The 25,924-nt window shown below is 49.0% G+C and overlaps 2 protein-coding genes across 3 annotated transcripts; one reads left to right on the top strand and one right to left on the bottom strand.

The window, feature by feature from the left end:
• Positions 1–13,276: 13,276 nt before the first annotated feature.
• Positions 13,277–14,283, top strand: LOC123052596 (protein C2-DOMAIN ABA-RELATED 5). The gene is made up of 3 exons (XM_044475846.1): positions 13,277–13,562; positions 13,656–13,751; positions 13,890–14,283. The coding sequence occupies exons 1-3, from the start codon at positions 13,446–13,448 to the stop codon at positions 14,175–14,177; spliced, it is 501 nt and encodes a 166-aa protein (XP_044331781.1). The 5' UTR covers positions 13,277–13,445; the 3' UTR covers positions 14,178–14,283.
• An 85-nt stretch (positions 14,284–14,368) lies between these two features.
• On the bottom strand, positions 14,369–24,236 carry LOC123052594 (receptor-like protein 4). 2 transcript variants are annotated; one of them, XM_044475844.1, is made up of 10 exons: positions 24,038–24,236; positions 23,752–23,964; positions 21,852–22,910; positions 21,325–21,472; positions 16,559–16,630; positions 15,494–15,565; positions 15,348–15,419; positions 15,179–15,256; positions 14,831–15,015; positions 14,369–14,736 (listed from the first exon to the last, which is right to left on the bottom strand). In XM_044475844.1, exons 2-10 carry the CDS (start codon positions 23,840–23,842, stop codon positions 14,606–14,608), a joined length of 1,908 nt encoding a protein of 635 aa, XP_044331779.1. In that variant the 5' UTR covers positions 23,843–23,964; positions 24,038–24,236; the 3' UTR covers positions 14,369–14,605. The 2 variants fall into 2 exon arrangements, with proteins under 2 accessions (XP_044331779.1, XP_044331780.1); XM_044475845.1 differs by having other exon boundaries at positions 23,752–23,959; positions 24,038–24,220.
• Between the last annotated feature and the right edge of the window lie 1,688 nt (positions 24,237–25,924).

The raw sequence follows: 25,924 nt of genomic DNA, 5'->3' as shown, positions 1-25,924 counted from the left end.
CCTGAGGTATATTCAATGCTGAAATCAGCGGAGGTGGAGATCAAAAAGGAACATCAAGTGTTGATGGTGAATAAAACCACTAAGTTCAAGAAAGGCAAGGGTAAGAAGAACTTCAAGAAGGACGGCAAGGGAGTTGCCGCGCCCGGTAAGCCAGTTGCCGGGAAGAAGCCAAAGAATGGACCCAAGCCTGAGACTGAGTGCTTTTATTGCAAGGGAAGTGGTCACTGGAAGCAGAACTGCCCCAAGTACTTAGCGGACAAGAAGGCCGGCAACACCAAAGGTATATGTGATATACATGTTATTGATGTGTACCTTACCAGCACTCGTAGTAGCTCCTGGGTATTTGATACCGGTGCGGTTGCTCATATTTGTAACTCAAAGCAGGAGCTGCGGAATAAACGGAGACTGGCAAAGGACGAGGTGACGATGCGCGTCGGGAATGGTTCCAAGGTCGATGTGATCGCCGTCGGCACGCTACCTCTACATTTACCTACGGGATTAGTTTTAAACCTCAATAATTGTTATTTAGTGTCAGCTTTGAGCATGAACATTGTATCAGGATCTCGTTTAATTCGAGATGGCTACTCATTTAAATCCGAGAATAATGGTTGTTCTATTTATATGAGAGATATGTTTCATGGTCATGCCCCGCTGGTTAATGGTTTATTCTTAATGAATCTCGAACGTAGTGTTACACATATTCATAGTGTGAATACCAAAAGATGTAAGGTTGATAATGATAGTCCCACATACTTGTGGCACTGCCGTCTTGGTCACATTGGTGTCAAACGCATGAAGAAGCTCCATGCAGATGGACTTTTGGAGTCTCTTGATTACGAATCATTTGACACGTGCGAACCATGTCTCATGGGTAAGATGACCAAGACTCCGTTCTCCGGAACAATGGAGCGAGCAACCAACTTATTGGAAATCATACATACTGATGTGTGCGGTCCAATGAGTGTTGAGGCTCGCGGTGGCTATCGTTATGTTCTCACTCTCACTGATGACTTGAGTAGATATGGGTATGTCTACCTAATGAAACACAAGTCTGAGACCTTTGAAAAGTTCAAGGAATTTCAGAGTGAGGTTGAGAATCAACGTGACAGGAAAATAAAGTTCTTACGATCAGATCGTGGAGGGGAATATTTGAGTCACAAATTTGGCACACACTTAAGGAAATGTGGAATAGTTTCACAACTCACGCCGCCTGGAACACCTTAGCGAAATGGTGTGTCCGAACGTCGTAATCACACTCTATTGGATATGGTGCGATCTATGATGTCTCTTACCGATCTACCGCTCTCATTTTGGGGCTATGCTTTAGAGACTGCCGCATTCACTTTAAATAGGGCTCCGTAGAAATCCGTTGAGACGACACCGTATGAATTATGGTTTGGGAAGAAACCTAAGCTGTCATTTCTAAAAGTTTGAGGATGCGCTGCTTATGTCAAGAAACTTCAACCTGAAAAGCTCGAACCCAAGTCGGAAAAATGCGTCTTCATAGGATACCCTAAGGAAACCATTGGGTATACCTTCTACCTCAGATCCGAAGGCAAGATCTTTGTTGCCAAGAACGGGTCCTTTCTAGAGAAAGAGTTTCTCTCGAAAGAAGTAAGTGGGAGGAAAGTGGAACTTGATGAAGTACTACCTCTTGAACCGGAAAGTAGCGCAGCTCAGGAAGATGTTCCTCTGGTGCCTGCACTGACTAGAGAGGAAGCTAGTGATGATGATCAAGGTACTTCGGATCAAGTTACTACTGAACTTCGTAGGTCCACGAGGACACGTTCCACACCAGAGTGGTATGGCAACCCTGTCCTGGAAATCATGTTGTTAGACAACGGTGAACCTTCGAACTATGAAGAAGCAATGGCGGGCCCAAATTCCAACAAATGGCTTGAAGCCATGCAATCCGAGATAGGATCCATGTATGAAAACAAAGTGTGGACTTTGACAGACTTGCCCGATGATCGGAGAGCGATAGAAAACAAATGGATCTTTAAGAAGAAGACGGACGTGGATGGTAATGTTACCATCTATAAAGCTCGACTTGTCGCTAAGGGTTATCGACAAGTTCAAGGGGTTGACTACGATGAGACTTTCTCACCCGTAGCGAAGCTGAAGTCCGTCCGAATCATGTTAGCAATTGCCGCATACTATGATTATGAGATATGGCAAATGGACGTCAAAACGGCATTCCTTAACGGCTTTCTTAAGGAAGAATTGTATATGATGCAGTCGGAAGGTTTTGTCGATCCTAAGAATACTAACAAGGTATGCAAGCTCCAGCGCTCCATCTATGGGCTGGTGCAAGCATCTCGGAGTTGGAACATTCGATTTGATGAGATGATCAAAGCGTTTGGGTTTACACAGACTTATGGAGAAGCATGTGTTTACAAGAAAGTGAGTGGGAGCTCTGTAGCATTTCTCATATTATATGTGGATGACATACTGTTGATGGGAAATGATATAGAATTCTTGGGAAGCATAAAGGCCTACTTGAACAAGTGTTTTTCAATGAAGGACCTTGGAGAAGCTGCTTATATATTAGGCATCAAGATCTATAGAGATAGATCAAGACGCCTCATTGGTCTTTCACAAAGTACGTACCTTGACAAGATATTGAAGAAGTTCAATATGGATCAGTCCAAGAAGGGGTTCTTGCCTGTATTGCAAGGTGTGCAATTGAGCACGGCTCAATGCCCGACCACGGCAGAAGATAGAGAAAAGATGAGTGTCGTCCCCTATGCCTCGGCCATAGGGTCTATTATGTATGCCATGCTGTGTACCAGACCTGATGTAAACCTTGTCGTAAGTTTGGTAGGAAGGTACCAAAGTAATCCCGGCATGGAACACCGGACAGCGGTCAAGAATATCCTGAAGTACCTGAAGAGGACTAAGGATATGTTTCTCGTTTATGGAGGTGACGAAGAGCTCGTCGTAAAGGGTTACGTCGATGCTAGCTTCGACACAGATCTGGATGACTCTAAGTCACAAAGCGGATACGTGTATATTTTAAATGGTGGGGCAGTAAGCTGGTGCAGTTGCAAGCAAAGCGTTGTGGCGGGATCTACATGTGAAGCGGAATACATGGCGGCCTCAGAGGCAGCACAAGAAGCAATCTGGGTGAAAGAGTTCATTACCGACCTAGGAGTTATTCCCAATGCGTTGGGCCCGATGACTCTCTTCTGTGACAATACTGGAGCTATTGCCCTTGCCAAGGAGCCTAGGTTTCACAGGAAGACCAGGCATATCAAGCGTCGCTTCAACTCCATTCGTGAAAATGTTCAAAATGGAGACATAGGTATTTGTAAAGTACATACAGACCTGAATGTAGCAGATCCGTTGACTAAACCTCTCCCTAGAGCAAAACATGATCAACACCAGAACTCTATGGGTTTTCGATTCATCACAATGTAACTAGATTATTGACTCTAGTGCAAGTGGGAGACTGTTGGAAATATGCCCTAGAGGCAATAATAAAATGGTTATTATTATATTTCCTTGTTCATGATAATTGTCTATTGTTCATGCTATAATTGTGTTATCCGGAAATCGTAATACATGTGTGAATACATAGACCACAACATGTCCCTAGTGAGCCTCTAGTTGACTAGCTCGTTGATCAATAGATAGTCATGGTTTCCTGACCATGGACATTGGATGTCATTGATAACGGGATCACATCATTAGGAGAATGATGTGATGGACAAGACCCAATCCTAAGCATAGCACAAGATCGTGTAGTTCGTTTGCTAGAGCTTTTCCAAATGTCAAGTATCATTTCCTTAGACCATGAGATTGTGCAACTCCCGGATACCATAGGAGTGCTTTGGGTGTGCCAAACGTCACAACATAACTGGGTGGCTATAAAGGTGCACTACGGGTATCTCCGAAAGTGTCTGTTGGGTTGGCACAAATCGAGACTGGGATTTGTCACTCCGTATGACGGAGAGGTATCCCTGGGCCCACTCGGTAATGCATCATCAAAATGAGCTCAATGTGACCAAGTGTTTGGTCACGGGGTCATGCATTACGGTACGAGTAAAGTGACTTGCCGGTAACGAGATTGAACAAGGTATTGGGATACCGACGATCGAATCTCGGGCAAGTAACGTACCGATTGACAAAGGGAATTGTATACGGGGTTGATTGAATCCTCGACATCGTGGTTCATCCGATGAGATCATCGTGAAACATGTGGGAGCCAACATGGGTATCCAGATCCCACTGTTGGTTATTGACCGGAGAGTCGTCTCGGTCTGTCTGCATGTCTCCCGAACCCGTAGGGTCTACACACTTAAGGTTCGGTGACGCTAGAGTTGTAGAGATATTAGTATGCGGTTAACCGAAAGTTGTTCGGAGTCCTGGATGAGATCTCGGACGTCACGAGGAGTTCCAGAATGGTCCGGAGGTAAAGATTTATATATGGGAAGTCCTATTTTGGCCACCGGAAAATGTTCGGGATTTTTCGGTATTGTACCGGGAAGGTTCTAGAAGGTTCTGAAGTGGGGCCCACCTGCATGGGGGGACCCACATGAACGTGGGTAGTGGGGGCAAGGCCCCACACCCCTGGTCAAGGCGCACCAAGATCCCACCTTAGAAGGAATAAGATCATATCCCGAAGGGATAAGATCAAGATCCCTAAAAAAGAGGGATAACAATCGGTGGGGAAGGGAAATGATGGGATTTCTTTCCCCCAACTTTGCCAACACCCCAATGGACTTGGAGGGCAAGAAACCAGCCCCCTCCACCCCTATATATAGTGGGGAGGCGCATGGGAGCAGCACCCCAAGCCCTGGCGCCTCCCTCCCTCCCGTGACACCTCTTCCTCCCCGCTTGCGCTTGGCGAAGCCCTGCCGGGATCCCGCTACTTCCACCACCACGCCGTCGTGCTGCTGGATCTCCATCAACTTCTCCTCCCCCCTTGCTGGATCAAGAAGGAGGAGACGTCCCCGCTTCGTACGTGTGTTGAATGCGGAGGTGCCGTCCGTTCGGCGCTAGGATCATCGGTGATTTGGATCACGACGAGTACGACTCCATCAACCCCGTTCTCTTGAACGCTTTCGCGCGCGATCTACAAGGGTATGTAGATGCACTCCCCTCTCTCTCGTTGCTAGATGACTCCATAGATTGATCTTGGTGATATGTAGAAAATTTTAAATTTCTGCTACGATCCCCAACAAAGGCGGCGCAGGAGGAGGCGGACGCGGTCGCCAAGGCCCAAGCCGACGCCGCGACCAAGGCCCAAGCGGACGTGGCCGCCAAGGCACGAGCGGAGGAGGCCGCACGCGGCTGGACTCCGCAACTCATCATCCCCCTGCGCGCCGCGCCACCCATGCCCGAGGTCCCGGCACCGACTGGAGGAGCCGGCAACGACCAGCTGGTCATGGAGAGGGGAGGGGCGACATCATTATCTTGGGGGCGGAGGTGCCCCCGCAAGCACCGACTGCCGAGGCCCCAGGCAGTAGTCCTGACGTGCCGCTGGCGCCACCGGTCGGCGACAAGCGGGTGATGGGGGCGACCCCCATGGTCCGTGCTCCGGCGCGCCGGCGTGCGGCGAATGCGGCTTCAGCGCCACAGCCGCAGGAGATCGAGGCCGCAAGCTCGTCGGCCCCAGATGTAGAGGCCACCAGCACCGTCCGCCAGAGTGGACGCCTGGGGGCGGGACGAGCGTGCTGAACAAGGCTGCTCAGGACGTTCAGGCCCAGCTTTAGGCCCAAGGCACCGCCCTCCAGCAGTACACGAAGGCATTCCCGTCGACGCGAGCAGCCATCTGGGTATGCTTCTTTGCTTTGTTTTTGATCCTTGTAATCTTCTGTGGGCGCGCGCCAGCGCACCCACTGAGTGTAGCCCCCGAGTTTCGGGCCGACTACTGAGCAGGCGGCTCGGAACTTAAAGGCAAGTTCCGAGTGCTGACTTTTCCTTTTCTCTTGTTGTCTTCGTTGCAGGATTACCACAATATCCGCGCGGCCGCCTACAACTCCCAGGTCCAGGAGTTGGCGAAGCGGACTGCCGACTTGTCCGACAGCCAGAGTAAGCCTCTGTCCTTTCTCTCTTGCGGGGGCGCGACAACGCACCCGCGGGGTGTAGCCCCCGAGATTCGGGCCGACTACTGAGCAGTCGGGCCGGATCTCCCGGCAACTACTTTTCTTTTTGGTCAACTTATTGATTTTCTTCTGTTTCTTGTCTTTGCAGGAGCCAACGCTGACCTGCAGCGGCGCCTGGGCAAAGCCCAAACCGCACTGCACGCCAAGGAGGAGGAGTGCAGCAAGGCGGCGCAGGAGCGTGACCTCCTGGTCAAGGAGTTGGTGGACCAGGCGGACCAGCACAAGGCGGAGCTCAAGAAGCTCAAGGAGGCGGAAGACTCCCTCGCGGCCGAGTTCGAGACTCAGCGCTCGAACTAGGTCGAGAAGGAGGCAGTCCTCACCGCTGGCTACAGCGAGATTGAGGACATGATCGACGGTAAACTTCTTTTTCTTTGGAATGGCCGCCGATTGTCTCAAGAGTCGGCTTCCGACTTCTGATCTTTGTTCTTCTTTGCGCAGACTTCTTTCCTGGACACGCCGTCGCCGCCAGCCGGGCCATCGAGGCTCGCCACGACGAGCGCAAGAGTGAAGGGGTGGAGATCCCGCCCAACGCGCCCCAAAACATGAACGAGCAACTTCTGGCCGCCAGGGCGCGCCTACAGCCGGCTCACTGTATGCTCCGCTGCCTTTAGTGCGCTGGGTCCCAGCTGACTTCCGCCCTCTGGCCAGACGTCCAGGCTCCACGCACCCCCAGTCGGACCGCCGACTGGTTAGAGGTGGCAATCGGCCGCCTCGAGGCTTGGAAGGGTTCCTCCGCTCGAGTAGGCACCCAGAGAGCCTTGGAATTCGTCAAGGCGTGGTATCCTGGGCTGGACCTAGCCCGGTTGGCCATGTTCCGCCTGGAGGGCCGCGAAGAGTTGGCGGCGGTGGGGCCTGCACTCACTCAACGTGCGGCGGCGATCACTGAGTACACCGATACCAGTGTCTTCCTCCCCGAGCTGGACGAGGAGGGCGTCGAGGCGCCGCCGAACTGGTTCGGACTGAACCCGAACGACGACGAGGACTCGATGGAGGAAATCGCCTCCAGCGACGAAGGCGAGGACGAGGAGGGCGAGGATGGTGAAGACGACACGCCGGAGGATGGAGCGGATGGCCAACCTCAGCTCGATCATGCCTCGAGCAACGAGCCGCGTGCGAGTGCGTCGACTGCTGCCGAAGGCGACCAAGCCGAGACTCGCCAACTGACCACTCCACCAGCCGGCGCCGCGGACTCCACTAACCTGCCGGACCCGCCTGCTGCTCCTCTAGCCTAGGCGGCCAGTTTTAACTTTTCCTGCTTTTGTAGTTGCTCGAACAAACTTGTTAAATTTGCGTAGTTCCACCCGTTGGGGGTGTATTCAAACTCTGTTGAATGCTGGCCGAGGGCCTTTTGCTATGTAAATTAACTTTGTCGGGTTCTAACTTGTCTTGCTTTCTGCTCTTTTGGCTTTTTTTCCTTTGCCGTCTTCCCTTGGATGCTGCCTTGCCAGCCACACGGCCGCTCTGCGGTTCGTGGCTGGGTCAAGTACTTAGCCGTTTGGGAAGACAAGTACTTTGGCCGTTTAGAACGTAGCAAGTTAAGTGAGAAGCCGGCCGGCCGGCTGCTCGGCAGTCGATCGGTGAGGCGAGGAGCCGGCTTGTCCTATGTGAGTGCTTTGGTCCTTAGCCATTTTCATGTGGGCACCCTTTCCTGCCTTTGACTCTTGCCAGCCGGACAGTCGCTCTGCGAGCTGCGGCTTATGGCAAGAGAGGGCTTAGATGCCGGCACATTACTTGTCCGACTGTAGGTAGCACTGATATAGTACAAGGCGGCAAGCCCCCGGGCCGACTGGTCGAACCCAGTGCCAGGCAGAAGAATAGAATAACACATTTATAGGCATAGAACTTATCATATAGATAAAAAGGGTAGCCCCCGAGTGCTCTTCGAGGGACCTGATGTCTTAGCGCTTAATACAAAAGGTAGCGTGGTACATGCTGCATCAACTGTAAAATCTTCGGAGGAGATTTGCATTCCATGGACGCTCCGATTCCTTGCCCAAGTCGTCTCTCTTGCATGCTCTGGGCTTCTGTGCGTCGATGAGGTAGTAGGAATCATTGCCGAAAGCTTTGCTGATGACGAAGGGGCCTTCCGAAGGGGCCGAGAGCTTGTGCTGGCCGGCTGTTCGCTGGATCAGCCAGAGCACAAGGTCTCCCTCTTGGAAGGATCTTGGCTTGATCTTCGGACTGTGGTAGCGGCACAGGCTCTGCTGGTAGATGGCAGACCGGCTGAGTGCCAACAGCTGGTCCTCTTCCAGCAGATCGACGTCGTCTTCTCGTTCTTCCTTTGCCTTCGCCTCCGTGTACATGGTGACGCAAGGTGAGTCAAACTCAATGTCAGTTGGGATGACGGCCTTGGCACCGTACACGAGAAAGAATGGAGTGAAGCCGGTTGACTTGTTCGGAGTGGTGCGGAGGCTCCAGAGGACGGCCGGCAGCTTGTCGATCTAGCAGCCGGCCGAGCGCTCCAGTGGCTCGACCAGTCGGGGCTTGATGCCGGACAAGATGTGGCTGTTTGCTCGCTCGACCTGGCCGTTTGACTGCGGATGGGCAACGGACGCTAAGTCCAGTCGATGCCCTGCGTCGTGCAGAAACGGGCCAAGGTGCCTTTGGCAAAGTTTGTGCCATTGTCGGTGATGATACTGTGTGGTACACCGTACCGAACGGTGATATCTGCGATGAAGGTCACAACAGTCGGAGCGTTCAACTTCTTGATTGGCTTTGCTTCAATCCACTTGGTGAATTTGTCCACGGCGACAAGCAGATGGGTCATGCCGCCGCGTGCTGTTTTGAATGGTCCCACCATGTCCAGCCCCCACACGGCAAAGGGCCAAGTGAGGGGGATGGTCTTGAGTGCGGAAGCCGGCAGATGTTGCTTGGAGCTGAATTTCTGGCACCCCTTGCAACGCTTGACCAAATCCTTGGCGTCCTCCAAAGCAGTCGGCCAGAAGAAACCATGGCGGAAAGCTTTGGCGACAAGGGACCTGGAGGCCGCATGGTGGCCGCACTCGCCTTGGTGGATATCTTTGAGGATTGCTTGGCCCTTCTCTGGTTCTACGCAGCGCTAGAAGACCCCAGTCACGCTGCGTCTGACAAGCTCTTTGTTTACTATCGTGTACGCTCCTGCTCGGCGCTGTACTTGCCAGGCCGAGATTTCATCAGCTGGCAGCTCTCTGTTTACCAGGAATTTGAGGATGGGTTGTGCCCATGATGGTGGTGTGACTTCATCTACTGTTATCACGGCCACTTGGACTAGGGCGGTTGGGTTGGGAGGCGGCGGGTAGGAGCCGGCCGGCGCTTGCTGCGTTGTTGGAGTTCCTGGGCCGACTGCTGCAGCCCCTGGGCCGGGTGCGACTGCTGCAGTCCCCGAGCCGCTTGGTGAAGTCCTCGGGCCGACTGCTGCAGCCCCCGGGCCGGGTTGTGAAGTCCCCGGGTCGGGTGCGACTGCTACAGTCCCCGTGCCGCCTGCCGAAGTCCCCAGGCCGGCTGCTGCAACCCCCAAGTCGGATTCGACTGCTTCGGGAGCAGCCGGCACGAAGATGGACTCGGATTCTGGAGAAAGCTTGATCAACGGCTTGCAGAGGCACTAAAGGGAAATGGCAGCTGGTATTGCTTGACGGGTGGAGCCAATCCGTGCCAGGGCATCAGCTTGCTCGTTGTCGTTCTGTGGCACGTGAAGGAGCTCGTGCCCTTCAAAATATCCGCTGAGTTGCTGGACGAGGAAATGGTAACTCGCCATATTTGCATCCTTGGCGTCCCAGTCGCCAGACGACTGTTGGACCACCAAGTCTGAGTCGCCATAGCACAGGATCCGGCGGATGCCGATCTCTTTGGCCAGCCGGAGTCCGTGTACTAGTGCCTCGTACTCGGCCACGTTGTTGGAGGCGACAAAGTGGATTTGCAATGTGTATCTGAGCTTGTCACCCTTGGCAGAGGTGAGAACAACGCCGGCTCCCAAGCCGGTGCACATCTTCGAGCCATCAAAGTGCATTCGCTAATGAGTGGAGTCCGGAGCTGGCGGCAGGTACTGGGTCTCGGCCCAGTCGACAAGGAAGTCGGCCAATGCTTGGGACTTGATGGCGGTGCGTGGCTGGTAGAAGATGGTGTAAGGGGCCAACTCGATGGCCCATTTGGCCACCCGGCCTGATGCATCGCTGCTGCCTATGATCTCGGCAAGCGGGGCAGTCCAGACAACCGTGATTGGGTGCTCTTGAAAGTATGGCTTGAGCTTCCTGGTGGCAAAGTGCACGCCGTAGCACATCTTCTGGTAGTGGGGGTAGTTCTGCTTGGAGGCTGACAGCACCTCGCTCAAGTAATACATAGGCCTCTGGACCGGCAGTGCCTTGCCGTCTTCTTGGTGTACTACCACCATGACTGTGCTGACCACCCGGCTGGTGGCGGTGATGTAGAGGAGCATGGGCTCCTTAGCAGTCGGAGCGGCCAGAACATGCGGCGTGGTCAACATCTTCTTGAGCTGGAGGAAGGCCTCGTCCGCCTTGTCGTTCCACTCGAAGTTAGTGATTTTCTTCATGAGCTAGTACAGGGGAAGAGCCTTCTCGCCCACCCGACTGATGAAGCGGCTGATGGATGCCAAGCAGCCGGTAAACTTCTGGATGTCTCGCAGTCGGGTGGGTCTCTCCATCCTCTCAATGGCTTTGATCTTCACAGGGTTGCACTCAATGCCGCGCTCTGAGACCAGGAAGCCAAGGAGCTGGCTGGCTGGTACTCCAAAGACACATTTCTCTGGGTTGAGCTTGATCTACCGGCGCAGATTTTCAAAAGTTTCCTTGAGATATTCCAAGAGGGTACCGCGCTTCTCTGTCTTCACCACAATATCGTCTACATAGACGTGGACATTTCTGCCGAGTTGCTGTAGGAGGCACTTCTGCATGCAACGCTGAAACGTGGCACCGGCATTTCTCAAGCCGAATGTCATGGTCAGGTAGCAGAAGGCTCTGAATGGTGTGATGAAGGCGGTCTTCAGGCGGTCTGCCGGGTTCAACTTGATCTGATGGTACCCTGAGTAGGCATCCAAAAAACTCAACAGCTCGCATTCGGCTGTGGAGTCTATCACTTGGTCAATCCGAGGCAAAGCAAACGGATCCTTGGGGCAGGCTTTGTTGAGGCTGGTATAGTCAATACACATGCGTCACTTGTTGTTTTTCTTCAGTACAAGGATTGGGTTGGCAAGCCACTCTGGAAAAAACACTTCCATAATGAAGCCGGCTGCCAAAAGTCGGGCTATCTCTTCACCAACGATTCTTCTCTTCTCTTCCGACAGTCGGCGGAGGGGTTGTTTGACTGGTTTGGCATCTGCTCTGACATGTAGCTTGTGCTTGGCGAAATCCGTCGGAACACCCGGCATGTCTTTGGGATACCATGCGAAGATGTCTCGAATCTCACGGAGGAAATCGACGAGCTCGCTTTCTTATTTGCTATCAAGGTTGGTACCTATGATAGCGTGCCTCTCCGAGTGCTCGGGGTCCAGGGGGATCTTCTTTGTTTCTTTGGCCGGCTGGAAGGAGCCCTGGGTCTCTGACTCTTTGGGCTCTGGTGACAGGTCCGGCTGCTTGCTGGCCATGGCCACCACCCGGTCCAGGAGCTTCTTCTCAGCAGCAACCACAAGGGACTCGGCCAGCCTGCTGCTGGCCGCGGCACAGGCGGCCGACTTCTCGTAGTCCCCGGCTATCGTGATAATGCCCTTGGTTCCCGGCATATTCATCTTGAGGTAGGCATAATGGGGCACCGCCATGAGCTTGGCTAGAGCTGACCGGCCTAGGAGCACATGATAGGGGCTCTCCAGATCGACCACCTCAAACCAAATCGCCTCACGGCGGAAGTGAACTTTGTCTCCGAAGAGCACATCTATCTTAATCTTGCCGATTGGTGAGCAGGAAAGGCCGGGCACAATGCCATGGAAGACAGTACGATTGGGCTGGAGCTGCTTCTCTTTGATGCACAACTTCTCCATGGTGTCGCGGTAAAGGATGTTGATGCTGCTACCGCCATCTATTGAGATCTGGGAGAAACGAGCAGCTCGCCTCTCCGTTGCAAGGGTGGCATCCAACACCAAGGCATAAGAACCCGGAGAAGGCATCACCTCCGGTTGGTCTGCACGGCTCCAACTGATAGGCCTCTCAGACCAGTGCATGAACTCGGGGGCGGTTGAGGCAACGGCGTTTACTTCACGGTGCTGCTGACGTCGGCTGCGCCTGTCATCAGCCACACACATCGCAGATCTAGAATCTAAATATTACATACCTACAGAGCTGAAAGCTAGCATACAAACAAATTATAGCGGAAAAGTAAATAAAATCTTCATAGAGTCCATCAACGCCACTGACAAAAGTTGAATATAGACGTCCCTCTGTTCCATAAAATAGTGCTTGTAGATTTTTTAAAAAGTCAAACTTTACAAACTTTGACCAAGTTTATAGAAAAAAACATATAATTCTAGACTACCAAATACATGTTATTAGATACATCACAAGACATACTTTCATATTGTATATATTCTACATTGTAGTTATAAACAGTTTTCTCTATAAATTTGGTCAAAGTTTGTAAAGCTTGACTTTTAAAAAAATCTATATACACTATATTATGGAACGGAGGGAGTATCACTTATTCGACGTATAAATATCTGCAACATGATAAATTACAACCACAAGGGTCAATACGTTGAATGTATGCAAGTCACACTAGGTATGATATAACAGACCTACATCTACATGCAAGGTATAACAAAAGAATGAATGTGGTTGTTTTGCAGAGAAGCTAACTTTTCCCTGATAACTACATCATAATCAAATTTTAATTTGTCTTGCTACAATTAAATACATAATGTCAAAATCTCAACCATTCGTAGTGGCTAGGATCACTGAGGTTTAGCCGTGGCCATTTTTAGACCTTTAGGTGTTTTAGCTAGCAGCCAATGACTCTTTCCCTCTCCATCGCAAAAAAAATGACTCTTTCCCTCAAAAAAAAGCTAGCAGCCAATGACTTCCCCTAAAAAAAAGCTAGCAGCCAATGACAGTGGACCCGGCGCACTCTGTTGACTGGTCCACGTGACCCTTTTGACCATCACCACGCGCCAAATAGTTTCTGGCCATATTAATATGAATTTATTAATATATAAATGTGGCACTTGTTCTCCTAAAAACAACGGAGATGGGATCGATGGATATGAGCAGTTCAGAAATATAGGGCGTTCGTAGTTGGATGGAACGCCGCTCCCCGTCAGGCCGCTAATTTTAACGACTCCCCGTGTTTCCCCCACTCGCGTCAAGAAACGTCCACGACGATCGATCTTCTTCTTCTCCGCGGCTCCTCGATCGATCCATGGAGCGCCTGCTTGGGCTGCTCAAGGTGAAGGTGGTCAGCGGGGTGAACCTGGCCATCTGCGACCCCCTCGCCCACAGCAGCGACCCCTACGTCGTCATCCGCCTCGGACAGCAGGTACTTTCCTTCCTGTCCGATCATCACTGGGCCTGGGCCTGGGCCTGGGCTGATCGAGTGCTAAATCTAAAACCGAGATGTAATCATGTGCAGAAAGTGAAGTCCGGTATCAAATATAAATTCACCAACCCGGAATGGAACGAGGAGCTCACCCTGTCCATCACAAACTGGACGCTCCCGGTTAAGATTGTAAGTTCGATCAACATCTCCATCCCAATCAGGATTTCAGAAACTCACCGCCAATACTCTCTACTCCGATGAACATCTCCTATCGATCTCTTGTTCCTGAAACCAACCTTTGGGGTTGTGCTTCCATTATTATTACAGGAAGTCTTTGACCATGATACTTTCACCAAGGATGACAGCATGGGCGATGCAGAGTTCAGCATCCTCGACTTCGTCGAGATCGCCAACAAGGACCTCAGCCACGTCCCTGACGACACCGTGATGAAGACGATCCACCCTGACAAGGACAACTGCTTCTCCACCGAGAGCCACATCAGATGGAAAGACGACAAGGTCTCTCAGAACATTGTCCTCAAGCTGAGGAACACCGACACCGGCGAGATCATCCTGCACCTGGAGTGGGTTAACATCCCAGGCACGGCGCGGTGATCCGCAGTGGCCAACCATGGTGGTCTGGCTGCTTTCTGTGACTGGAATGTTTGCTTCCTCTGTGAACTATGAAAATAAGCAACGTCCTGGTGAGATCCACAGATCATTACAATGGGTGTTATGTAAGGCATGCAATAGACTTATGCTACTGGGGGGTAATGTCTGTTTATAGTTTTGGTTCTGCATATACGTAACAAAAGATAATGAAGCTAGTATAGAATTGTTCTATCAACTAGAAATAGGATGATCTGGATCATTTCCCAGTTGACAATACTCCCTCACTGAACATTTGGAGGAAAAAAGGGAGTATATACACCATCCTGACCTAGTATGTACAGTTGTTTTACAACTCAAGCTGACAGCAGCATTAACTCAGCATGCCAGAGAGAACGCACAACCGAAATAGCGTTACCAATCGCGGCAAGTAACTAGGAAAGCAAATGTGGCGAGCTTTCATTGTTGCCACCCCGTGGGCTCGTCTCATGCGGGCGGTGGTGCTTGCCCATTTGCACATCCCGTGTAAACTGGGTCCTTGATTTAGCATAGGGAGCTTCCCTTGCTGCAAAACGGGAGGGGAAAAAACTTAGTCCATTATATCAAACAAATTTGTATACTCTGCATTCAGATTTAAATGGTTTATTACAGCTTCTTACCTGCAGCTAATTTCTGACCACGGATAATGTTTTGCCTCCTTTTCCACCAGCATGCCGCAAATACAACTAGAAACAGAAAAGCTACAAGTACCCCGAAAGCCATGCCGATCTTTGCAGCGACTGATAAATGAGGGCCACACTCACGTAAACCAGGAATTCCACACAGCCCAGCATTGTCCGTAAAGCTGTCATTTCAACAGTTTGTAAGCCTCCCAAACGTTCAAGTAATATTAAGACAAACAGGAACTCAAATGTGCATCTAGATTGGGGTTTATGCTCCTATATATGTGGAGAAAGGAGTAACTGGAATGCAAACTATCTGTAGTAATAAATGCTGTGGGTTCTTACTTGAATCTAACTCGGTGTAGAGGTCTTCCTCCCAGGCTGGCTGGAACCCTTCCTGAAAGATCATTGCCATTTAGGTTCCTGCATTAAGAGAAAGTATCTCTAGTTAAGGGGGAAGAAGCACGAAGTAAGTCCCAAACAGAAGAAAAAAATGTGCAATTGATGTCCTCACAGTGTCTGTAAAGACGTCAGTTGGCCAAGGCTCTCCGGAATAGAACCATTGAGTTCATTGAATGACAGATCTCTACAAATATGATTACGTAATAAGGATTAAATGAAAAACTGGGACTTCCCAATACTGGTGTTGCAGAGACTTACAGTACTCGTAGCCCTGGGATGGTACCCAAAGACAATGGAATATTGCCCTTTATACTATTACCGCTGAAGTTTCTGTTTGATCAAACGAAAGTTTATCTTTGTCAGGCCAAAATCATAGTGCCAGTACTTTCTTAAGACAGTAAGAAAGGCAGGTAGTTTCATTTAGACTTCGTTAAGTGATATCCTCAAATTTAGGATCATTGACAATATTGATTTGCTCCTGATTACATAATCACGTCCATAGTCCATTTAATTCTGCCAATGGAAATTGGCCTGTTTGCAGCATTGGGAATTTTGAGTATGAATACCGCATGAATCATGTAATGCAAAGCTTGAACAGACTTTGACTTTCAGCATATGTCACTCGAGAATTGTCCCAAAGATTCAATTTATAGTTAAATTTTGTTATGAGCAGTACTTACATTTTTTTGTGCAAAATTCAAACACATCTATGAAGTAATTAGGAATTAACTAGTCGCCACCAGCTCAAAAATAGCAACATATATTTCAGAAGACTATACTTTTTGTTTGCCGGGAACAAGGGCTTGTATTACTCAAATAAAATGGTTGCAATTGTTCCAGCATAGCTGATTTCTGTGGATCAGGCATGGAACCCAGGCAATCAGATCTTTGAACAGCCCTTTTGTATCTGATTGAACAACTACAAAGTTGTTTCTAGATACTTCAGTCCATTTCCAGTGATCCTTCATGTTGCACACAAGGTTTTTGAGTCGCGGACCAGTCACCGACTAGATGCCGACTAATCACCGAGAAGGTGCAGGATAGCGACTTGGGCAATTAGTGGCGACTAATCACCGACTAGGTCCGGCTAATCGCTGAACCGGAGGCATGGTGACTTGACTTGACTCAGCGACTCAAAAACCTTGGTTGCACGGGTTTATGAAAATGCATCCATCAACAGTAAATGTAGCTAATGGTGTTACGGGTTTTCAGTACTACAAGATATAGCAAAGCATAATGGTAACCATGACATTTCAATTCATATTAAGAACTAAAATGATCATGCACTCATGCATTCATATTGGGGTTGTGAAACAAACTTACATGCTTTGCAGGTGTTGTAGCTTAGATACATCACTAGGTATAACTCCTCTCAAGCCTTGGTTGTCAAGACCTCTGCATGTTCAAGGAGTAGTTCAAATACTTGCAGTAACAATAACTTATTAATGGGCGATTAATGAAATTGTAATGAATATAAGAACGCAAAAGGTGCTGTTAAGGCCTAAAACAAGGTAACAACAAATAATTGGAGGGAAAAATGCTCTCATAAAACTATTTTAAAGTTTAAATCCACTTCGCTCTCAGAGCACTCCTAGAATACCACCACATAATCACACATATGCTCCATCTGCAGTCTTCTAAATCTCCTCTACCTCACTCCCTTTCCCCACTGCCCTTTGGGTCTGTGGGATGCACATCTAATGCTCTTCTTCAACCTTTAGTACCCCCAATTTAGAAAACTCCAACCTGTGAAGTGTGACGAAGCTCTGATCTGTAACGGTCATTGTATATTAACAACACACAAAAGGAGCTTATCCCTACCAAGCATGTAGCACATCTTATTGGTCAGCTGAAGACATTACTGTGAGGTGTTATGTGTAGAGTAGTAGAGGACATGACCTCGGTGCTTTGTGAAATGTTGTCAGCGAGCTTAAAGCCATAGACTAGAGCGTATAGTCGGCGGTGTCTGGGTTACCAGGGCTCCTCCACTATGAGAATGATTTTCTTGCTGATGACATCCCTGCTGCTCCCAGAAGGGCTCATCCAAGGCGTGAGAGTGTCCACCATATGCACAAGGTATACAGTGGCCAGCACGAGGTTTCCCAGGATGCTGATCCAGCACTGAAGCTTGTCAGGCAAGGGTGGATCTAGAAATTTTGTGGAGTGGGGGTAAATCACTGGAGCGGGGCGTTTATTGTACAAATTTGAAAAATTTCAAAAAGTTCTTTTAGAATAAGCAATTCCTATTGAAATTTCAAAAATTGAGTGGGGCCTAGGCACCCACTCAACACTATGTAGGTTCACCCCTGTTGTCAGGGCCTATCAAGACATCCGAGGAAGCCGAAGCCCGCTGTGAGATCCTGGCTTAATAGGAATGATAGACTGCTGAAATGTCAATTGGAACCTCATAGTAAGCCGACGCCCGCTGTGACATCCGAGTAAGTCGAGGCCCGCTGTGACTACTGATATCAACAAGGAGTTCCTTCTTTTCCAGTAGCCCATTCGCAAGGAACCTCAAAGTTAAGCATACTGGGAAGTTATCCAAGGTGCACACAAGTGAGGACAAAGTGCGCATGAAAGACTTGTGTTGGTTTGTGGGGCCAGTCTAGAACCCACCAGGCATAATGGTCGGGAACCGGTGGCTATGTCTGGGGCGTTATAAATGGTATCAGAGCCGACCCTCGCTGTTACACAGACATGTGTTGGTCAGTGGCTCAGACATGTACATGGTGCGTGTGGCCAGCTATGGCACACGAAATGGTCACATGTGGATGTTGGCACTGGCGCGCATAGACGTGTGCAAATGGAGAACGTTCCTGGTGGGCCGACAAGGACGTCGGTTCCTTTGAGTGGGGGTGTATGTGACATCCTGGCTTAATAGCAATGATAGACTACTCATATCAACAAGGAATTCCTTCTTTTCTGGGAGCACATTCGCAAGGAACATCAAAGTTAAGCGTGCTTGGCTTCGAGCGATTTGACGATGAGTGACCGACTAGGAAGTTGATCTCGGGTGCGCTGTGCGCACTACTGAGGATAAAGTGCGCAGGAAACACTAGTGTTGGTCTGTGGGGCTAGTCTAGATCCCGCCAGGCATAATGGCCGGGAACCGATGGCTATGGCCGCGGCGTTACACCCGCGCTCACCGGTGCGTGCCACGATTTGCCACCTCTGGCACGAATTCCGCTCACCAGCGCATGCCACGGTTTGCCACCTCTAGCACAATATGCTCTGCAGTATTTGCATAAATGATCCCAATATATGTTAGAATAATTCGAGCGCGCATCAATCCGTCGAGGACAAGCAATCACACAAGTAGGAGCACAACATCGAGATTTGTTAACAAGGTTCAGCAACATGGCTACATCCCCAGGGCATGACTATGGGCGCTCCTCCCCATGTACCAAATCACATGATACAGTCCACGACAAGCCGGCCGAGGCCATCAGACAGGTCCCCGGCCACCCCTGTAATGGGTGCCAGACCGTCCCTCTCGTGATCTTTGTCTCGCCTACCAGTTTATGTCTAGTCTATTTTGGCTATTCCATGGTGCCTTTATATAATAGGCCCGGGTTACAAGTGTTCGACTCAAATACCTAACCCTCCGCAAATTATAAGTCCAACTGTAGCACAACTCGTACACCTAATATTCGACACATATTTTCCACTATACCTTGGCGAATATGTCCCCGCCATCTTGAAGCCACCATGCGCGAACCTCCATGTACCTTGGATTTGAACCATTATTCATGAGCTCCGCCTTGGCCCATGTAGCATGTTGCTTATGTGTTGCACTGCCGGAACCGCTCAGGACTCCTGTTGCCGACAACGCTTGTCAACTCTAAGATCCTGATGACTCCCGTTGTTGCACGTGACCCGACCTAATCACGCCGAGATTGATCTAGAACACGTTGCCGCCATTGCACGTGCTACTGCCTTCCAATCTATTGCTTTCAATTGCTTCTTTTCTCGATGTAGTCCAGCGCAACCTGACAACTTCCATGGAAGAAATCCTCCAACCGACCAGTATCAGCTTCAATAATTGTTTCTTCCACACGTCGTGTTCGCACCAAGCGCGATTCATACTCTAGATCGACTTGTGACCTTATCAAAACCTTGCGCTCATACAACTTATTAGAATAATCTGAGGCGCGCGTCAATTTGTCGAGGAAAAGCAATCACAAAAGCACGAGCACAACACCGAGATTTGTTAACGAGGTTCACCAACATGGCTACATCTCTAGGGCATGACTATGGGCGCTCCTCTCCATGTACCAAATCACATGATACAGTCAACGACAAGCCCGCTGAGGCCATCAGATAGGTCTCAGACCACTCGTCATGGCCGGTCCGGCCATCCCTACCACTTGTGCCGAACCGTCCCTCATGTGATCTCTATCTAGCCTACCAGCTTATGTCTAGTATATTTGGCTACCCCATGGTGCCTTTATATAATAGGCCCGGGTTACACGTATTCGACTAAAACACCTAACCCTCTGCTCATTACAAGTCGAACTGGAGCACAACTCGTACAGCTAATATTCAGCACATATTTTAACAAGATACAGGCTCAATGTGAAGCAGAGAAGGAGCCATATGCCGACAAGATCATGCCAGCCATTATTGCCTTTCGACAACATCAACATCACGACCACAGACCGCATCACCATGGGAGAAGAAGAGAAGGTCAGGCACAGGATCAGCAGCATGAGCCATCACGTCAATGGAGGTTGGCTTCGGACTTCTTCTTGGCTTCATCTGGACTACTTTTCAGTGGTGAGGAGAAAGCAAAGGGTTTAAGACAGCCTTGCCCTTGCACATTTCCTACATGGCAGGGGGGAAGGGAGGGAGGGGAGAGGAAAGACTAAGGGAAGGTAAGACAGAGCATAGTGATGCGATTAAGTAGGGTTATTTTAGCAAACTCATTTTCCGAGAACGCTATGTGAGTGAAGTGAAGGGGAGCCTTGGCGCAGCGGTGAAGCTGTTGCCTTGTGACCATGAGGTCACGGGTTCGAGTTTTGGAAACAGCCTCTTGCAAAAATGCAGAGAAAGGCTGCATAGAAAAGACCCAAAGTGGTCGGATCCTTCCCCGGACCCTGCACGAGAGGGAGCTACGTGCACCATGCTGCCATGGGAGTGAAGTGGGTTCAAATAATAATGAGAGCAATTTTCCCATGATCAAAACCCCCAAACCTCTCAATTGAAGCCCTGATATTTTGATGTGCATCAACATGTGTCATGTTGCTTTTGCATTTCTCAAGAAAGTAAGACCTGAAATTTCACTAGCAAGCCCAATGGAATATCAGATGGACAATAAATTGTTGACTCCCAAAACACATGATGAAGCTCTTATATTTAGTATTCTACAAAAAATAGGTGCTACAACTTCCATTAAGCTTACCAGTTACCACAGCCTTCACAATATACATGGAATTTTGTAAGTGATGTCATTTGTGTTAGTTCATTGAAAACTAGGGCTGTTAGTTGATGACTAGTGCACCTAGGTACAATCTTTGTCTCTGATCATTGGTCTTATAAGCCCTTTGTTGATGGTGAGGTTGGCAATTCACATTGCATCTTTAATCTTGCCCATGTAAAGCATACCAATGCACTAGTACTTGTGTACTGTTTTCATGACCCAGGCCAGGCATGATAATGCATGGCTTGTACACGCTAGATCCGAACCCAGAAGTCTTTATTTCCAATTTATTTATGTTATATGTAATATGAAAAAAAATTCATCTTAAATAACATATTATGTCTACATATTTGCAAAAACTATTTGGCTGCAGCTGAGTCAGACTTTTGGACTCGTAGGACTGATACCAAACTGGTCAGACTGCACATGGACAAGTCTAGTTTCATGTAACAGAAACCCAACCAACAGGGAGATTTTTCAACCTCAAATCAATAAGCAGATAGTCCCTGCATATCATCACTGTGTTATTTGCATAGATTAGGGATAATTCCACAGGTATTTAAACACATACAAAATTAACAAACTGAATACAATGCAGAAAGTTTAGCATCCTGATCATAAAAGACTACAAATGCTTGTGATATAAAGTGGTATGAGGTAGAGAGCATACAGTCCATCAATGACCCACTGCCTTTTGGTATTGTCAAACTGGCAATCAACTCCGCTCCACGGATGCTGCTGAGGAATGCAGGGGTCACCATTCCAGCCAAATCGAAGAGGAAGACCAAGTGAACCCTTCAAAGTCCGCAGAGCAGTCACTACAGAGCATGGCAAAGGAGAGACTCAATATAGAAACCTAGTTGCTTAACTCTGGCCTCTGGTGATACTCATTCGAATAGCTGTAAATTGAAGACAGAGAAAAGCTGTCCTACTTGTTCGCGTTTAATAAAAGCATCTTTATTGAAAAGTAGATTTTGTCAACCATCAATTGATTATACACCATGAAATGGAAAATGTCCTAGATGTTTTCTGAACCATATTATGTATAGCAAGAATGTCAACCAAGGACTGCAAATGGCTGTTTCATACGGTTCACCAATAAAAAAAAGGTTTCCAAGCAACAAGCATATTTACTAACATAAACTTATTATTGCTTGAAATAAAGGGAAGATAATTTGGAGAGTGTCAAGCACCAACCTTCTTGAGTTAAGGTCTTCATTTCAGCTGGAATGATATCAAAAACCTCAATCGCACTAACAATGGCATGTGTCCCTTCAACAGGCTGCAAGGTGATTTTTAGCGTTGTCCCACTGACAGCAACAGTTTTATTCAGAACAAGCGCAGTAAAACGCTCTCCTGTCATGCGGATTATATCAATATCTTTGAAAGCAGTGTCACCATTGATAAGTACATCAAATACCCTTTGCTCTTCTGCAGTTATTCCATTATCAATCTCTGCAAAATGAAGCCATACAGAATAGTTCTTGTTTGGAGTAACATCCATTTCAAAGGATAACGTCGGCTGCCTATCAGTGCCCACAATAGCTGATTGGTACATACTTTGAGGATAAAAATTTGGTGCAAGCAATGTCTCTGCTATAACATTTTCAGTTGATATAGGTTGATCATCAGAACTAGATGATAAAGTTTTCAAACCTAACCAGAATCTGTCACCACCCCAGTGGATACCGTTTAGGTCTTCGTCAAAAGCTGGCTTTCCAGAACCACATGTCAATCTTTTGGTAGTTCTAAGCACTGTTCCCTTTCCCCAAAGGGAACCAAACTTATAGGCATTATCATCTATTTGGAGAACTTCGATAGAAAGGATCGATGGATCGCCATGACCGGTGCTGTGGAAACAAATTGATAAGCTAGAGTGTTGAACAAAAACCAGGGCTTCCGCAAATGTCTTCTCATCATCACTACTCCAGCCCGAAAGCAAAGAACTGAATAGAGTGCCCTCAACAGAAACATCAAATATTGGCTCACTATCAAGATTAGGATCAGCCACAAGGGCAAAGAAAAGCCTGACTTGGTAGTGCCCATTGGGAACATTGTTGATGTAGTAACAGTTTTCAGGGCCATCAGACAGAGGGAAATATCGAAGAGTTTTCAGTGGGGGTACAATAAAGCTCGGGCGAGTGGCATTTGCAAACCTGCCACCAGTATAACCAAAATCTCGGTACCACAACGTGTTGGTAGGTGCCGTGTGGACATCGTCGAAACTCCCACAGCTTATACGGATGGTAAAAGGTTCTGAAAACAAGCAAGCATTTAGAACTACAATGAATAGCAATGCTAGGAAGCATCAAGTAAGCAATTACTGTAAAATCAATGTACCATTTGAGTTGCACCAAAGGTGCAAGAGGTTCATTGAATCATGAAAGTACAATATACTCCCTCTGTCCCATAATATAAGAGCGTTTTTTACATTAGTGTAGTGTCAAAAACGCTCCTATATTATGGGACGGAGGGAGTAGTAGAGAAATAAATTAAAGCTTGGACGTCTTGTTTCATTTCCTCCTGCTTAAATTTCCCATGCCTCCTTCCTAGCCTGAGCAGATTTATCTTTAAATGACATACTACTATTTAGCAAACCAAATTGCACATATGAGCGGGAAGGGGCGGTAAATGGACTACTTTCGAGGGATAAGGAAGCTATCAATATTATTACAAGAGCAAATGGATAGAATTCGTGGGTGGGGTGGGGGTGTCCAAAACTTGTGAAAATGTGTCTCCATCAAATTCTTCATTCCGTCAAACGTCACCCTCAAAAAAAATGCGAGGAAAGGGACGTTGTCTCCGCAAATCTAGAAACGGAATGGTATTCCAAGAAATTAGCTAGCCTAATTTTCGCTAGGGGTAAAAAAGGACGGCAGATAATCTATCAATTAAGGGAAGATCCACCTCTTATTACATCAGCAAACTTGGAAAGCAAGATGGCAGAGTAGGCACAAAATTACTCAACCTGGATTCTGGATTCTTGATTTGGGTAAGAATGCAAAAACATAAGTAGCTCACAGTATGCTACATTTAGCAGGATTGAGCAGAAATAACAAATTTTGAGGGAAAGCAAAGAGGAAGCAAGAAAGCTCACCTTTGCTAAGGTCGGCCGCGAGAACACCAAGAAGAGCTGACGATGCGGAGACAGCGAGCAGCAGCGGCCACAGAAGAAATCTCTTCCGCATCGCGCCTCCCCCCTTCCTCTCTAAGAAAGACGAGCCCTTTCTCCTTTGCTTTGGTACGCCAGTCCAGTCCGAGATAGTACTACTATCTCTTTTGCTTTTTCTTCTCCCCCAAAAGGCCTGGCCTGGGAAATCAGAATGAGCTGTCTAAAGTTGAGACTGAAAATGGATCAGGACAATAGATTACTCAGGGAATACCCTTTCACATAGGATTTGGCTTTTGCATTGGCTTGCATGTAAGAATTATTACCCTTTCATTTAGGATTTAGGTAATGTAGCAATGGCTAACCAACAATGACATGGTACTGTTGGAGATGCCATAATAATGATGGTTGCAGCGGTTGTTGTGTATCCCTTTTCCACTGTTTTAATGGGGGCATGGGAGATGGTCACGCTCTTGCCACGATCCACAACTCACCAAGTCACGAGACATACATATACACACCACCCCCTGGATCTAACAATTTTGGATGGACGCGGTAGCGGTGTAGTGCGGCACAACCATCCGAGCCGGATCTTGGGCGCTTGCACGCAGCTGAGACGTGCGCACAGGTACAGCTCATAGTCTCGTCCACTGGTACGGCGGTGATTAATGCGCGTGCCGCGGCGTAAACAAAGGGCGGATTCACGGGTACCCGAGTACTGTACTAGAAGAGGAAGGCTCGTGCTCAGCTCACCCGATTGTTGCGGCGAGTTAAGCGCTTGGGGGACAAATGTCGTGCACCCCACCAGGCTAAGAGCATCTTCGGCCTCCCAAGGGCTAGGCGAAAAATAGCGTCTGATTGCCGGCGGTAATTTTGGTGTGGGGAAACCGATTCCCAGCCGCGACCGCAACAACATCAGCCAGAAAAAATTTAAAAAGCCCAAAGTCGACGAAATTCAGTTAAGTTGGACGAAATATAGGCAATTTCATTGATATTTAGGTGAATTTACATAGATGAAAACGTAAAACTACTCCTAGTTCGTGCCGAGGAGGTTCTAGAAGACGGTGTAGTCATCGCCGCCGTCGTCGTCATCGCCGTCGCTCGGCGGCCCGTCCTTCGGGGTGGCCTGGCTGCAGCCCTGCCCTGGATTGGCGCTGCGGACCGGCTGACTCAGAGCAGTGACCTCGTCGCCGCTGTCGGAGAGCACGATGACGCCGCCCTCGTCACGGCCGCGGCGCCGCTCGGCGATTTCTTCCAGAGCATGGCACTGGCGCTCCATCTCCTGCGCCACGTAGTCCGCGCGCGACCAGGCGAGGCCGCTCTCGAGGTCGGCGACCATGGCCTCATGCTTCTGGTTCACCACGGTCGTCGTCGGCTCCTTCTTCGGCTTGACCAGGCGGATGTGGCCGCGGGGAGGGGAAGGGACGCCGCCACCCTCGTTTATGACGAGGTTGTCATCGCGGCATCTCTTGTGGCTCGGGCTTGACGGGGACGAGTGTCGCCGACGCCGACCCGGAGGAGCGGGAACCAGAGGACGACGAGGACGGCGTGTCCATGCGCCTGAGCATCCAGGAACTTCCGTGGCGACAGAGAAGGTGGCGACAGAGAAGGACGGCGCCGGGTACATCAGCCGCGGCTCGTTGCCGCCCTCAATATGCGCGAGCACGGCGGAGAGAGTCCGCTTGGGCGCGCCCCACCATTGACGGCGACCCTCCGAGTTGTGGCGCCCCCTTGGCGTCGGGCGATACGTCTCCAACGTATCTATAATTTTAGATTGTTTCATGCTATTATATATTCTGTTTTGGACGTTTAATGGGCTTTATTATACACTTTTATATTATTTTTGGGACTAACCTATTAACCGGAGGCCCAGCCCAAATTGCTGTTTTTTTGCCTATTTCAGTGTTTCGAAGGAAAAAGATATCAAACGGAGTCCAAACGAAATGAAATCTTCGGGAACGTGATTTTCAGAACAAACGTGATCCAGAGGACTTGGAGTGGACGTCAAGCAACCAACGAGGAAGCCACGAGGTAGGGGGCGCGCCCTCCACCCTCGTGGCTCCACCGACCTACTTCTTCCTCCTATATATACCTACGTACCCCAAAACCATCAGATACGGAGCCAAAACCCTATTTCCACCGCTGCAACCTTCTGTATCTG

Source organism: Triticum aestivum, chromosome 2D (assembly GCF_018294505.1).
Source record: "Triticum aestivum cultivar Chinese Spring chromosome 2D, IWGSC CS RefSeq v2.1, whole genome shotgun sequence".
Lineage (NCBI taxonomy): Eukaryota > Viridiplantae > Streptophyta > Magnoliopsida > Poales > Poaceae > Triticum > Triticum aestivum.
The sequence above is the reverse complement of the archived record's forward strand: the minus strand, read 5'-3'. Positions and strand labels throughout refer to the sequence as shown.

Coding starts and splice junctions, on each gene's coding strand:
- LOC123052596 (XM_044475846.1), top strand. CDS start 13,446: ATGGAGCGCCTGCTTGGGCTGCTCAAGGTGAAGGTGGTCAGCGGGGTG. Junction 13,563..13,655: donor TCATCCGCCTCGGACAGCAG/GTACTTTCCTTC, acceptor AATCATGTGCAG/AAAGTGAAGTCCGGTATCAA. Junction 13,752..13,889: donor GGACGCTCCCGGTTAAGATT/GTAAGTTCGATC, acceptor TTATTATTACAG/GAAGTCTTTGACCATGATAC.
- LOC123052594 (XM_044475844.1), bottom strand. CDS start 23,842: ATGCGGAAGAGATTTCTTCTGTGGCCGCTGCTGCTCGCTGTCTCCGCA. Junction 16,631..21,324: donor CAGTGGGTCATTGATGGACT/GTATGCTCTCTA, acceptor TTGAACATGCAG/AGGTCTTGACAACCAAGGCT. Junction 14,737..14,830: donor TGGTCAGAAATTAGCTGCAG/GTAAGAAGCTGT, acceptor CCCGTTTTGCAG/CAAGGGAAGCTCCCTATGCT.